General features: G+C 38.5%; 1 protein-coding gene across 1 annotated transcript in view; it reads right to left on the reverse strand.

Annotated features, from left to right (window-relative positions):
* Positions 1–1,550, reverse strand: part of LOC117948226 (CUB and sushi domain-containing protein 1-like) — a 306,260-nt gene extending 304,710 nt beyond the window's left edge. Inside the window, exon 1 of the mRNA XM_034877777.1 lies at positions 1,309–1,550. Within this exon, the coding sequence (XP_034733668.1) occupies positions 1,309–1,550 (242 nt within the window). The remainder of the gene's footprint in view (positions 1–1,308) is intronic.
* Between the last annotated feature and the right edge of the window lie 14,813 nt (positions 1,551–16,363).

A 16,363-nucleotide genomic window follows, 5' to 3' on the forward strand; every position in this document is an offset into this window, starting at 1 on the left:
AGGAGCCTCCATTGTTCCATTTGCCTTGAGTGTTCATGAGTTCCAGCCTTGTAGGTTTGTTGAAGTGGCAATTAAGATTAATTGATTTGAGTTATTTTTTAAGGAAATAAAAACAGCATTGTCTGGTTCCAGCTTCTCAAATGTAAATATGTTGTGGTTTCCTTTGTCTTCTACAATTATAAAGTACATATCTTTGGATTCTGGACAACTGCTTAAACAAGATGTTTAAGGATTTAGCTTTGGGAAACTGTGCATTTTTCACTATTTTCTGATATTCTACAGACCACATAGTTATGTGATTATCTAAGATCAATAATCAACAGATTAATCAATAATGAAAAAAATGATAATGGTTACAGCGCTTTATGTTTGACTTATTATCCCAGACTAGTTCATACTGAATGTACTTTATTTTCTGCTCTTTGTTCTTCCTCATTGTTATTATGTAATTAACTCTCTTTGAGATGTAATGTAGTAACCAATTTCTGTTCTGCCATTGCTTCGTCTTTAAGATTAATGTGTTACGAAGCAGTTGTCTTTACCCTTTGCAGGAAAGTGTGTTTTAATCTATTTTAGTTTTTATTTTGGAGGCCTGTATTTCCTCACACTGTGATGTAGTTAAAAGGTAAAATGGAACAAGCCTTCATACTGGTTCATCTTGGTTTATCAAAAGCCCCTGTAGCTTAAATTACAGTGTTTAACTTTCATTGATAAGCTCAAGGCCATGGAGCAAAGATAGTTAGCTAATTCCTTTCCATTTCATAAATTAAAGTAATACATCCTTTACTCCAGCACTGGTTAGCCCTAATTCCCATGTAAGCAAAAGGCTAATATGAGGAATCCAGTTGAGAATAGAATCAAAGAACAAATAAACCAAAATTGCATTCATTACATTTTTCCAGAGGAATAGATAGTAAATAGCTATGTCAATGCTTTAAAATGTAAGTATTTAATGTCTGTCCAACATGGACAGGTGGTGCGTTTATACCTCAACTATGAGCTGTCTACATCATGAGAAAATATATTCAAAATGTTGTTAAGTATGCTATATTCCAGTGGATTGCGTTACTGGTTACGTTTTTAGAAGACTTAGTTTGTCCTGCTTTTGTCCCCATGAAAAAGAGTAATCCATGCACTTAAATGGGTGCTTTTAAAAACTACATATGCAATATGACAGACAAATCCCCTCAGATTAAAGCCGACACTCAAACAAAAAGCGAGTCAGAGAGATTGGAAGAAAAAGAAGAAAGAGAGCAACAGAAGAGCAAGATAGGAGATCAAACTGTACAAGAAATAATAATTTCTAACCTCATTTTTAAGTTGCCAGGCGACGGTTGTCCATCGTAAACTGAGACAATATCAAAGTCTTCCTCCAGTGCCAGAGTGACGAAGGTTAGCTGGATTCGGTTCCTCTCCCCTGTTATTATCAGCCATGTACAGTTGGCATAGTTGGGATAGCCGTGGGGGAAACCCGGGGACTCTATGGTACCATTCAGTCCTTGGACTAGACCACCACAAGATTCAGCTGGAAGAGAGAGACGGGAAAACATGATTTTAAAACATTAGGACCTTAAACTTGCATCTTGCATTAAATTATATCATATAGGTTTAAAATCATTGATTCCTGCCTTGAAAACCTCAGATTTCAAAGATACAGACTTTGTCATTTTTAGCCTGGAACTTTGGACGTTTGTCAAGTTAAAAAATATTAGGTAATTTAAATTCAGACCAAGTGATAAAAGACATGAGTTACACATTGTTTTAACTATATTATATTATATATTGTATATTGTTGTTGTGTTTTATATAATTCACTGAGCACAGCTTAATTTTGCACCAAGCTAAGTGCAACTCCAACTTAATGCAACACATGCCGCACAGCCTCCCATGACACCAAAGCATATGCCATGTGAAGCTTTCATGCAGTGCCTGTGCATTCTGTATATATTTAGAGTAGACTATAACCCTTTAACCCTGACAATAATAGTGTTGTTATCTACTGATCTCGGACCCAAAATAACCTCCCATAACACATACACTTACCTATATACACTTAAACATGCACTGCATGGTGTTGTTTTGACAGCACGTATCATGTGATCATATTTCTAACTCAAAAAAACCCATGACAAAAAAAACCATGACATTAAGCACTCAAACATTACCATACATCATATACTTACAATACATCATAATATCTGTACCAATGTACCTTTTTAACATTGCTGGAAATGCTGACAATCACAAAGTCCAGGTTAAAAACTTCAGTATATATTATTAAAACTTTGAAATCTGCATGTACCTGCTAATGTGTGGTTAAAGTATGGTTATTATGCAACTAAAACAATAGATAGGAATTCATGCTAGATACTTGCATTTACTGTACATGTATAATTTAGCAGGAGACATAGTTGCACATAAACGAGATTCTGTTCAATTGGGTAGGTTTTGAAAAACAAAGAAACAGCTTTCAAGTGTGACGTTCAGGGACAGATAAAAAAGGCAGTAAATTAATAATAAAGCAGCCACTTACAACTGCCAAAAGCTAAGCTAATGTGTAACAAACCTGGTAAAGCAATATATGAAAATGCAGCAAAAAAAAAAAGACAGAGCCAAAACTAAACAAAAGCAGACCAAAACGTATCCAAGTTATAATAAGGTGAGTGAGGAAAGCAAACGCTAGCTAAAGTAACTAAACTCTCCCAGCACTTTTCTCCACCATCTTTTGCTACTCTGTTATATATACACACACACATATATATACACACACACACATACATACATAAATTATATATATATAATATATATATATATATATATATATATATATATATATATATATATATATGTACACAAATATATATATATATAATAAGCTACTCCAATATACAGGGCACATAGCACTGTGTGTGTGTGTGTGTGTAAATATATATATATATATATATATACACACACACACACACACACACAGTATGTGTCCAACATGAAAGCCAGCAGTAATTGTTTCTCGGATAGCGATGGCTATTGATTTATTAACCTTATATCACTGTGGACACACACACACACACACACACACACACACACACACACACACACACACAAAGAGATGTGAAGTACACTCAAGAGTCACCTACTGTATCTGCTAGGTCACAGTCTAATGAAGCAAAAGCCAACAATATATGTGTGCCTGGGTTTCCGTGTCTTTGTCTTTTCCCATCAAAATGAGATCAGAAGGTCCACACTGTGCAGATACTGTACCAGATGTTCTTGTTTGTCTAAACTGACACATAAACACACGTAAATACCTATACACCGGCCCAATTGGAGAAGCTGGCAGCAACTGAGATGTGCATGTATGTGCATGTGCTCTCTTACTCTCACTCACACACACACACACATACACACACACACACACACACAAACTTCAAACCATCTGGAGTGTCCAGATTAATTTCAGATTGTTCTCCACTGTCTTTCCAACCCAATTCACCTCTCCCCCTCAGCCGTCTTTGTATCTCTCATTCTGTCTCCAGTTGTCTCTCGCTTTCTGTCCATGGTCTCTTCTGATGCCAGATCCCCCAATGCCCACTTTGAGCAGATGGCATAAGTGGAATTCAGCTGATGTTTGCATCAAGCTGGACACCATATTGTAGTACCACACTTGGACCAATTCCGTAAAATTCTTTGCCTTGCCTCTTTGTTGATGTAGTATTGAGATTTCCCCACCCGTTTTTTTCATGCTCAGATCTTTTTAGTTTAGTGTCAGGTTTTCTGATAGAGACTGTCCTGTTACTGAAAGCCATATGCTCAGTCCTTCCAACAGCTGTCCATGTGAGCAAGACAACAATCACTAATTGTAGGAAATTACAGAAAAGAAAACAAGTTCAGTGGTTGCTGCAAACCAGATGAATAATGTTTGGGATATTATCTTTGATAAGTTTCAGTCTGACTTAAGTAAAAAACATTTAACTGAGACTACTCTCCTTAAGGTCTCTAATAATATTTTGATGACTGCTGATTGGGGTAAATGTTCTGTGCTGGTCCTTCTAGATCTCAGTGCAGCGTTTGATACTGTTTATCATTGCACTCTGATTGATAGACTGAAAACAACTGTGGGCATTACTGGATCAGCTCTGGATTGGTTTTCTTCCTATCTTTCAGAAAGGAGTTTTTCTGTGTTTATAAGATTATTGGTGCTTTTGAAGACATATCTTACCATCGTTATGCTGATAAAATCCAATTATATTGATCATTTAGCCCTGATAGGCTAGACAAACTTTTCTTGATGCACAATTGCTTAGCCTCCAAAAAATGGATGGCAGACAATTATTTGCATCTAAATTCAGAAAAAACTGAGTTGATGATTGTTGCCCCAGACAACATTACCCCTAAGATTAGGCAGGTCATTAGGGCTCTATCATTCTTTTTACAATAATGTTGTGCAGAATCTGTGTCTCATTTTTGACAAATCTGTGTTTTAACAGTTATGTGAAATCTGTGGCTCGTTCCTGATTTTTCCATCTCAGGAACATTGCTAAGATTAGATCTGTGGTTTCTAAAAAAAGAGATGAAGACGCTTGTTCATGCTTTTATTTCTTCTTGTTTGGATTATTGCAATGTACTGTACACTTGTTTAAACAAATCATCAATGGATTAACTGCAAGTTGTACAGAATGGAGCAGAAAGATTTTTGTCTAAGAAGAGCAGGAGAGCACACATTTCTCCTGTGCTTAAGGCTCTTCATTGACTACCAAATGGTTTTAGAGTGACTTTTAAAATGTTAATCCTTACTTATAGAGCTTTGCATGGTCAGACTTGTATAGTGGCTCTGGAATTCTCTTCCCTTAGTCTTGAGAGCCTTGGATTCTGTGAAAACGTTTAGAAAAACACCAAAAGACATCTTTTTAGACAAGCATTTAATTTGCCATACGGTTGTTGTCTTTATTTGTTTTACTGTAAAGCGTTTTGTGACCCATCTTGTCTGTGAAAGGTGCAATATAAATATAGATTACTTACTTACTTACAGCTCTACCAGCAGCTCTGTAAGACTGCACTTACTGTAGTGTTCAATTTCAATTTTAACATTCTCATTTGGAGCAGTCATTCACACTTGGAGCAAATAATCTCTTACACAGTGTAACACTGTCCATCAATAAAAGGGTGGAAAAAATACTTTGACAGGGGGGGCGGAGAATTTGCATCAGCTGTGTGCTTGGCCATCAAGTTGTATTTCAATCTGGACGTTCTGTGATAATAGTTCACTTCACAACAACAAAACACACTGATCACTTTAGTCTTGACAATGGAACCATTTGGCAACTTTTAAAAAGTAAACTTTCCATTCATAATCTTATTGGCATCTATTTCGGCATCTCACGTTCACCATCCACTCAAAACAAAACATTACTACTCTTTGGCCGGCTTCCAAGCCCAAACAAATGTGTTTGCCATGTTTGTGGTTTTGTTTCCGGCCCAGCTAGATCCATAGTTTTTCTATCGTTCCTAGTTCTTGCAACTGCATGTGAAAAAAACTACAAAGTCTGCAAGGCCAAAAACAACTTTAATCTTGCAATAAAAACTTGAACGGCGTTAAAATGGGTTTGCGTGGACACACTGATGTCCGCACTGTGGTACCGTTACCTGATGGGACACAGATTTCCATACCGTCTCTCGTCTCTTGTCCCGACTCTGACACAGAAACAGGGACTGGACAGCACACTGCTTAGATGCAGCTAATAATTCCTCTAAATAATGTGAGTATGTCTATCTCTCAAATGCAGAAGTAGTCTCTTTAGTGATCTCAATCATCAAATTACAGCAACAGGAAATTGAGTTACTCTTTTACTCAGTGATGTTTTTTCTGGTGCCAAAATGTTTCGTAGTGATGGTGAATTGTTAAAAAACAAAACACCACTTAATTTTGGGTTAAAATGCGTTGTAAATCACGATACTGAGATTGTAACAGGTATAATATTACAGAAATGTTATTAGTAAAGCATTATATTAATGCGTCACAGCACTTTGTTACTTTTGTATCGCAATACTCCCAACACTGCTAGAGACCATACGTGTCTGTACAAAGTCTCGGTGCAATCCATCCAATAGTTATTAAGATAGTTTAGTCCTGACCAAAGTGGTGAACCCACTGACCAACCAACCTACATTGCCATCTCCGGAGCCATGCCAGTGTGGCTAAAATAATAATATACTTCTGGAAACTAATACTACCACTACTTCTCCTAAATCACAGAAGATGCTGTGCCTTGAAACAGTACAGGTAAATACTGTTTCACCTGCTTGAGTCAATGCATGTACTGACTATCGTTTTCAGTATCAGAACATGTCAATTAATTTGAAGTTGACATTTATTTTGGTTTGCAATCAATAATGGAGACAACAAGGCAAAAAACTATAATTATTTGAAACAGAAGAAACGCAATTACTCAATTTAGTTAGTTCAGTTAATTAACAATAGAATACAAAAACAATACAATATGATTTCTGAATGTGCCAACTGACCCAACAAAAAAAATTTGTTTGTAAGAAAAAGAGACAAAAAATGACAGTGTGAATGTAAAGTAGTATGTAAAATAGCAGCTCACACGTGTAGATAAAACATTCCGTCATCTGCACATGTGCTGTGCACTCAGATGCAGAAATTTACACATATGCTAACACACACACTCACACACACACACTGGCAGTCTTCGTTTAAACACAGAGCTAAATCCTACAGGTATCTTTCGTTTGATTTATATCCCAAGGGCTTTGAGGCTTTCCCACTGTTATTTATGTTCAAATTGTGTTTCAATTACACATGCAGGTCCGCAGGGCTATACAATGATACTGTCATGGAACATGTCCCCGATTTAAATACGGAAGGCTTCTTGAGTGTTTTTCCATAATTAACATGCATTCCCAAGAGCTGTGCCCACGTTGGAACTCAAGCCCATGCAACTCAATTCTCTGCCTTTTCCATTCGTACAATAGAAAGATGTCAGATATTTCTAATGCAGAAAAAGGAATTATTTCTCAATATTTTTTATCTGCATTGTTCAGGAATGATTGGATCAGTGCACAGATCTACATAATCAAACAGATTGTTAAATTTTAGGTGTTGAGAGGCAACAGCGAGGTCTTCTAGAACCTGACCACAAGGTCTCCAGCTCATAAATCAAATGCTGCCTCCTTATTCCATGGCATGCAGGGCCACAAATCAAATGCATCTTTCTAAGTCACGCTGTGTACAACTACTGAGAGGAGAGGAGAGGAGAGGAGAGGAGAGGAGAGAAATCTGTTGTCTTTTTTCTTATATCCTTCTTTAGCACCACCTCCTCTTTTTCATTATCTCAGTGTCAGAATCATTGTGTCTCTTCCACATTATATTTGTCTCTCTGCAAACATCCATCTCTCGATCGTCCTCCTCTTTATCTTTTTCTTCAAACTCCTGTCCATCCTTGCTCTCTTTATCTCTACCGGTATTATCAAAATCCCCGTATCTCTCTCCTTGCATCGCTTCCTCCCTGCAGCTTCATTCCTCTCTCTATCTCTATCCCCAGCTCTCTGTCATCACTTCCCTCCTCCCTTCCCTCTGTCCTGCTTTCTCATCCCTTCATCCCTCTTGCTTCCCTCTTTTGCCACAATTATCTCTGTATTAGTATCATCGCATCACTCCCTAAGTGGCATTACACCACTTCCTCGCTTTATCGCTATTATTATCATCACTATGTCATATTGTCTCTCTCCTCGTGTCATTATATCTATCTCTCTGGGTTTCCTCTCTTATCCTGCTGGAGTGTTAGGTTGTTTTTATTCCACCCACTCACCTCCTATAATTATCACACGAAGAACAAATACCACAACCTCTCTTTGTCTGTCTTTCTATCGCCATTCGCACTCTCTGTCAGCCCACTGTCAAACAGTTTAGGTAAATGGGACTGCAGTTAGATTCAAGTGTTTAGACCATTTAGCTGTTGCTCAGTGGAGATAAAAGCAGGTCTCTGGAAAATAACAAAAAAGCCATCTATGCATTTGACTATGCTGAAAACTGTGAAGACTGTTCTTCTGTGACAGCAATTATTCTCAACATTCATTCACAAGTTTGGACTTTTTACAGCCATCAAAATGTTCACCCTGAATTGATACTGAAGAAGGGAGACCAGCAATTTGGTCAATGCAACGTGCCTCTAATGTGGAAAAGAAAAATTCCTTCAAAATTCTAAACATTCACCTCCGTTTGTTTTAATTTTTGTGGCTGAGACTACATTGTGGAAAGTTTGCTTGTGCTGACAAGTAAACAAAGTGTGAAAATGAATAAAAAGCCAACTTGAAAACTAAAAAACACTGAACAAACTGTGTTGAAAATTATTCACTTCACAAATCCAAGAGAGTAGTCAAACACAAGATAAATATACTTGTCAGATATAAATTAGGTCTAGTTAAAATCAGCAAAAAATATAAATTAATCTGTACTGAAGGTGATGAGCTAAACAAATAGTGAGGTGATAGACAGGACATGCCCAGTCACCGGTCACCATAACAATCAAATGAAGCAGAAACATGTATCCAAACCAATGTGACTGACACACAAACACACACAGACACACACACACACAAACACGCAAAGGGAGAATCAAGGCTACGTCCTGAGTAAATCCCAAACAGTGTCAGCAAGTTATAGGGGTGGCTGTCTGAAGATAGCATAGATAGGTAGGATGGATAGAGTGAGTTTGTGTGTGTGTGTGGGTGTGTAAGTTAGGGAGAGACCAAAATAAGGACAAAGTGAGAGAGGTGTACAGGAGAGAATTGCATTTGATTGCATGTGTACTGTGTGGGTGTGTGTGTCGTAAAATATTATCTTCATTTGTCATCATTCTCGCGTTGAAAAACAAACCAATTGACCGTCTGTTGGAAGCCACCACTCTGCATCTGTAATCAATCATCCTTCAACCTACAACTCAATAGCTTTATGTTCTGAATATAATAAATAGAAATGACTCAAGGGATAACTAACTAACAAAAATAATAATTTGAGAGTACATCTGTGGCCTTACTACAGCCCTTGCTTTCCCCTGTAGTACTGTAGCTGTGCAGCTAAACACAATACATCTTTCAAAATGTTTTACAAATCATGATTTATGTACTTTTCAGTGCAGATATTACTGTCTCTGCAAACGTGGTTGCTCACAAGCACCAGCTGAAATTCTGTCATTCCATTATTCGTCTTTGCTTCAACGGTCTCAGTAGAGGTGCCCATGCCTGTTTGTTTGGGACTTGGGGAGCTGCTGTCAGCCCGGTGATGCCAAAACACTGGGGGCAGTTTCATGAAGTGAAGGAAAATGCAGTGCAAACCGCAACGACAGCTCATTACTAAATGTGTCGCCACAGTCCAAAAATACAAGTACGAGTCTTGCAGATTAGGCATTTAAGGGTCAAATGTGGAAAATGGCATGACTTCTCCCATGTGTAAAAGGGTACTACAGCAACGATAAACAGGATTGAATGTTTTGAGTGTCAGTTTTGATATGAAGCAGTCGAGTCTACTATTTCTCGAAATGCTTGTACCTTAATTTTCATTGACCAATGTACCCATATCAGTTTCAAAGGTGCCATGAAAGTTGTCATCTGTCAACTATCACAGCATGATGTCACCCCTAAGGGTTCACTGTTTTGCAGGAGGCTCCTGTCCGACAGACACACAGACAGACTCACACTTCTGGCGGAGCTTTTTGGGCATCCCTGTGGAGGGGCGGGGAGCTGTGGTCTCATGGTCTTGGCTGCCTCAAAAGGGTGGTAACCCTGGAACACCATGGCTGACACCGGTGTTCAGGGAAGCCGTCCAACTGAAGAAGGCGTCTCTCCAGGATATGTTATCCCAGAGGACCTCGGAGGCAGTTGCAGGGTACCAACGGGCAAGAAAGGCTAAAGCCTCGGCGTGTAAGAGGTGAAGCATTGGGTGTGGGAGAAGTTCGGAGAAGACATGGAGAAGGACTTTCGGTCAGCACCAAGGTACTGTGGAAAAACGTTTGCCACCTCAGAAGGAGGAAGCGGGGAACCATCTAAGCTGTGTACAGTAAGGATGGGACATTGTTGACCTCAACTGAGGAGGTAATTGGGTATGGAAGGAGCACTTTGAGAAACTCTTGAATCCAACTAACACATCCTCTATGGTAGAGGCAGAGCTGGAGGACAATGGGGGATTGTTGTCAATTTCCTTGGTGGAAATCACTGGGGTAATCAAACCACTCCACAGTAGCAAAGCCCTGGGGATTGATGAGATCCGTCCAGAAATGCTGAAATATGGGGGTGTGGAGAGAATGTCTTCAATGACAATACTCTTCTACATTGCGTGGAAGATTGGGACAGTGCCTAAGGCATGGCAGACCGGGGTGTTGGTTATGTTGTTCAAAAAGGGGGACCAGAGAGTAGGGATGTCTTTAGTTCATCTACAGTACCATCTTTCGGACCTGTTGGGGGCAGTATACGCCTACAAGTGTTCATACTGCCACTAAAAGATGGAAAAGAAGAACAGCACAGAAAAATAGAGCAACTCATCTCTGTGCACGGCTTTACCATAACGTAAACATACAGTACAACAAACTCTTTCACAACTTTACCAGTACCTCCCAAACAGAAAGTGAGTCTGTAGCACTTAAGCACTTGTTTAAGCGGACTTCTAGAACGTCAGTTAAGTTAACTTTAACCAGCTCGGTTTAACCATTTTTAAAACCTCTTTGAGACCGTTCTGTTCATCCAGAAACAGCTCTGAGATCGCTAGCGCTAAACCCACCAGACTCCATTTAAAAAAAGCTACTTTTATATATAAAAGTTTTATATATTAAATACTTTTAGCGTTTATAGAGCCCACATATTTCCACATTTAAATTGGTAAATTATGTGTTTATTTCAACCAAAACTAGAGTTGTTTTGGTTGGAAAAGTGGAAAGACAACCCAAAATGGCTCAAAAGATTGTTGTTCCTGACTGTCACCTATTAAAATAGGGTCCAGGTTAAAGAAAAAGGAAGTTACCATTTAAGAATTATGAAATTTCATTGGTTTTGGTGTCGATGTCTTCATTTTCAGTATCATGCCATCTTTAGTTGCCACTATTGTTGTGCTTTTTCATGTTTAAACGATAAAATTAAGGAATGTTTAAGTATTATTCTTTTCTTTCTTTGTTTTTGTTTTACACACCATGTATTTACTTTGGTATTGAGTAATGTGTAGTTTTGGTGGTATTGGTACCAACAACTAGATTTTGGTATTGTGACATCCCTACCAAAGAGTGTATGCCAATTTCAGTGATATTGTACTTCTCAAACTCCCTAGTAAAGTATATTCCAAGGTGCTGGAAAGGAGGCTTTGGTCAATGGTCAAACCTCTGATTAAAGAGGAACAATGCAGGTTTTGTCCTGGTTGTGGAACAACGTACCGGATCTTCACTCTTGCAAGGATTTTGGAGGGCCTGCCCATCTGGTCTTCATGTGTTTTGTGGATCTGGAGAAGATGACCGGTTCCCCGAAAAATACTGTGGGAGGTGCTGCGGGACTATGGGGTGATGGGGCCATCCAATAACTGTATGTCCAAAGCTAGAGCTGTGTCTGGGTTCTCGAGAGTAAGTCAGACTTGTTTCAGGGGAGGGTTGGCCTCCGCCAGGGTTGCGCTTTGACACCATCCTGTTTGTGGTAGAAATGGACAGGATTTTGAGGCATAGTCATATTGGGGAGGGGTTGCAGCTTGGTGGACTGGGGATTTCCTTGCTGTTTGATGTGGTCCTCATGGTATCATTGGTCCGTGACCTTCAGCACTCACTGGATACGTTTGCAGTTGAGTGTGAAGCGGCTGGTATGAGGATCAGCACTTCTAAATCTGAGGCCATGGTTCTGAGCAGGAAACTGATGGGAGTGCCTACTCCAGGTAGGGTATGAGTGCTTACCCCAAGTGAAGGAGTACCTTGGAGTCTTGTTCTCGAGTGAGGAAACAATGGAGCTGGAGATTGCAGGAGAATTGCCGCGGCGGTGTAACATTCTCTTTAGCGCACCGTTGTGAAAAAAAGAGAGCTGAGCCAGAAAGCAAAGCTCTTAGAACAGGTTCTGTGTATTCCCTTTAGAGTTGGACTTCAGCACAATTTAAACTGTCAAACTCTCCGCGGCTGAGTTTTCGTCGACACCGTGTGATGCTCCTTGGTCACTGTGTAGGTAAACATACAGATATACACAGAGCCAATGCAACTAGAAAAGATGTGACAATGAAAATCACTGATGCCGCACTCGCTTGCAGTGTTATTGCTGAAAAAAGAGGGCACCATACTCAATGTTGAACTTACCCTTGGGAAAAGCTTAGAAAGGAAAAAGGCCTACAAATTCTTTTGCATTCTTGAAAAGACGACCTGAAAATGTGATATGGAGAGCAAAAAGTCTCCCACGCACACGCACACACACACACACACACACACACACACACACATTCTGATATAAACACACTAGGATCTTCTGCGGTCAAGGCTAGGTGGGAATATCAAATCCATGAACTCAGCAATAAGCTGAACGAGTGTTAGAGCGCAGCAAAGCAAAATGGGTGCTGAGAGCAAGCAATGGTAAGCAATCCTCTGTATATGTTTGCGTGTGTGTGTGTGTGTGGTAAACTGTGTTAATATGCTGACATGTTCTCAGGACCGGGTCACTCTTTCATTGCTGACAAAACAATAAAAGCAATCAGCACCTAAAAGTCCAACGTTTTTCTTTGAATCATTTTCTTCTTACTACTATTTTCTGTCTTTCTCCCGCACTCCCCCCTCGCCAATAACGATATTTCTCCTTGACAGAGGAAATCAATTGCTTGTTTCATCTGACAACAATGCTGTTTTTTGGCAGAGGACAAACAAATGAAAGCAGCCCTTTAGCCCAAATTCATTTGATACTTAGCAGTGGATAACTCGTTTTTCTTTTTACTAAATAAAATCATCACCAAATGTCAACACTTTTCCTCTATAATTTCTCACAGTTGTCAACTTTATTCTTTAAAGACATCTTAATCGGTTTTGTCAAAGTTTTTATTTTGTATTGTTGTGTGATTTTATTGTAAGCTGTTTCACGTCAACACCTATTATATTTTGCTTACTGATAATAATTTGAGAGGGAGAATTATTAAGTCTCCAGATACATGATGTCACATTACAAACCCTATGTCACACCTTGTTTTCTTAATAAGAACATATGATCAAATGACACAGATGTTTTATTTTAACACATCAAAGAAGTTGTCGTATACTTCTAATTTTTCAGTGTCCTGCTCTGAAAGACCATACAAGCGAACTGCCATAGGCCTAACACAATCAATCAATGTAGATAATGAAATAAATTTGTAAAAAATACCAAGTGTGTTAATTTTACCAGTGTACTAATATATGGAAATATTTGCACTAATTGGCCATTTTTTGTTGTAAAGTGTCATTAATTACCTTTTAAGAAAGTTTAAAAAGATCTCATCTAGCATTGCCAGACCTACCTACACCGCTGCATCCTGTGGTATTTTCTTATTGGCATTTCTTTATACCAAACACAAATGTTTTGCAAAATAGCTTTGGGAAGGATACCTGTCTTGCAACATATGTACGTTCAAAGGTTGTTTAAGTCATGGAACAGAAAACTCTCCAAGGATTAGACAGACAGTCTAGCTATCTGTCTGGATTTACCCTGCTGAGATCTGTGGAGCAGTTAAACATAGTCCTCTTATGATAAGAGGACTATGTTTGAACTGCTCCGTTTCAGACCGTCCAATGTGTGTGTGTATGTGGTGGAAAGTTGAGAGCTAGAGTGGAGGACAGAGTGGGGGGCTGCGGTACGAATCTCTGGAAGTTTCCCAAACAAATTTCACTCTCTCCTCCAGATTTCAGTCTTCAGACATCATTAATAATGTATATATATGTATGTTCAATATTGTTTGTCAGACACAGACACACTCAGACACTCAGACACTTCGTAGGGAAAATTCCAACACAAAAAAAGCGGAAGGTAACAAACATCTGGCTGTAAAGAAGGACATCGGGCAGAATTTCCGTTGGCAACAGACCAATCACAGAGGTGGAACGTCATGGATATAGACTAAATAAAATATGAGGGAAACAAGGATGGATCCCACTTTAGATTACAATATGGTTTTGTTGTAATTTGTTACAAATTACTTAATAAATTCTACTAAAATCAAACAGTGTACTGTATAACAATGATCTAACTTTAGATTACAGTATCGTCCTGGTCTACTGATGTCCAGGCAGATTTCACGTTACTGTGGTCGGATAGTGACATGCATTAAATGTGCTGATGTCTTAAGTGGTATGGGAGTAGAGTACTGATTAATATAGAATATATATTAGCCTATTAATAAGGCTGTTCACCCCCTTCAAACACCAGGGGATTCTGCAGAGCATATAAGGAACTGTGTAAAGAAGCAATGGTAGTTTTCTTCTAATAAGCAACAAATTACACTAAAAGGCTATTCCCAATAAATGGTTTTAATTACAGTGTAATTTGGTATAACAGTGACTAAGTATAGTATATTTTGGGTTTAATACGGCAATATTTGCAGTTTGTAATTACAGCAGGATTTAGCTGCATGATGTCTAACGCTAACATCTAACGTTGAATGTTACTGTAATAGAGTTTAACTTTATCTAACAAAGTTTTGTTTTCATGTGATACAAAGTGTAGCTTCTTACGTACTAAAAATGAACTAATTACAGCATAACTTAGGTGTATGGTTTCTAAGGTATAGGTTTTTTTTAATGTCTAGTTAGGCCACATTATTTTTAGTTTGGTCTAATTTGATTTAAAGTATGTCTTATTACGTCATATTAGTGTACTGTGAAATAAAATGAGACCAATTATTCTTCCAATTTTAATAAGTTATCTGGCAGCAGACTTTAGTTTTTTCTGTTCTTTCGTCCATATTTCTATCTTTTGTTAACTGGGGAAATTGAATTAATAACATTTTGTCCTAGTGTAAATTTGACAATAATCATGACTAAACATGATTGAGAAAGCGAATTGTTGTTTTATTCCTGTTATTTAATCCGTCTTTAGATTTCAAAGTTTGAGTCATTCATTTATAACTCTTTGATGATGAGATATAAAGAGTGATAAAGGAATGACTCAAAATTCCTCGAATTTCAGATACCGAAGCAGTATCTGAGTTTCTATTTCAGCTTTATTCTAGAGTCAGAGTAAAAATGAACACATATGGCCACTGAGTCATGGTCCGGATGACAAGAAACTTAACAATATGAAATACTGTACCTGCCTTCCCCCTGGAGAATGCAGACAGGCAAATAAAACCAAAAAAATTCATTCATTCAGGCTATTTGCATATTTCTCTGACAGATTGGCTTACCTCATATAACCTGGGTGTTTGTTGCATTGGTGCAAATGTGAAATTGTGTATTATTAATACATTGAAACTATAATTATACTCCAAGATGTCAATGTGTTGCTATACACATGCTTTCTGAATCTGGCAGGTGTGCAGTGGGTTATGGCGCTATTACAGATAACATAGGGCCTTTATTAGCTTTGTTTGCAAGACTTTATCAGCCCATTAAAAAGCACAAACATAACTCCATAATTCACACAAAATTGGGCTGTTCTTACAACATGCACAATTAAATTTGGGTCATTGCTGATGGACGCCTTCACGACCAGATCATTTCTTAAAACCTGGCCTGTTACCAACCCAAAACACAACATGTAGTTTTTAAACTGATGGCCAGAGACGGGCTAACGTATTTCAGTTGCAAATAATTCAGATTCCATTCTCCTTCAAAATTAATTTGGTTCTGCCAATTGTAGCATTCACCTAATAAGTCACATCTGCAACGGCTCAGTAGTTAACTGTTCTAACCAGATGTTTACTGGAGGTAAGGAGTTAGAAGGTGAGGAACGTAAATCCCTTATACCTTATGTCCTCTGTCAGGGCTTCTATGGTCTTCCTTTCTGTTTTTTCTAGTCTCTTGAGTTTGTTGGTCCCTGTGCATGCTCTGCTGGGCGATTTGGGTGTTAAGTTAATGTGTGTCACAGTGCACAGTTCAAATACAGGCAAGCACCACACACACAAAAAGGCAACTGTTGTATGATGGTTGTGAATCTTACAAGGTGCTTTAGCTGGCCAACTGACCACAACAGCAATAATATGTATAAAGAAAAGGATCAAAAGAAAGATTTCAAGAAATTACCAGAAAAACTCAAGAAAGAGAAATGCAAGGAGAGAGTCAGGGATGAATGCAAACAATGAGCAGAGAGGTAAAGAGCGCAAAAGTGAAAGAGAGAGAGAGAGAGAGAGAGAGAGAGAGAGAGAGAGAGAGAGAGAGAG

The sequence above is a fragment of the Etheostoma cragini genome, chromosome 1 (genome assembly GCF_013103735.1).
Source record: "Etheostoma cragini isolate CJK2018 chromosome 1, CSU_Ecrag_1.0, whole genome shotgun sequence".
Taxonomy (NCBI): domain Eukaryota; kingdom Metazoa; phylum Chordata; class Actinopteri; order Perciformes; family Percidae; genus Etheostoma; species Etheostoma cragini.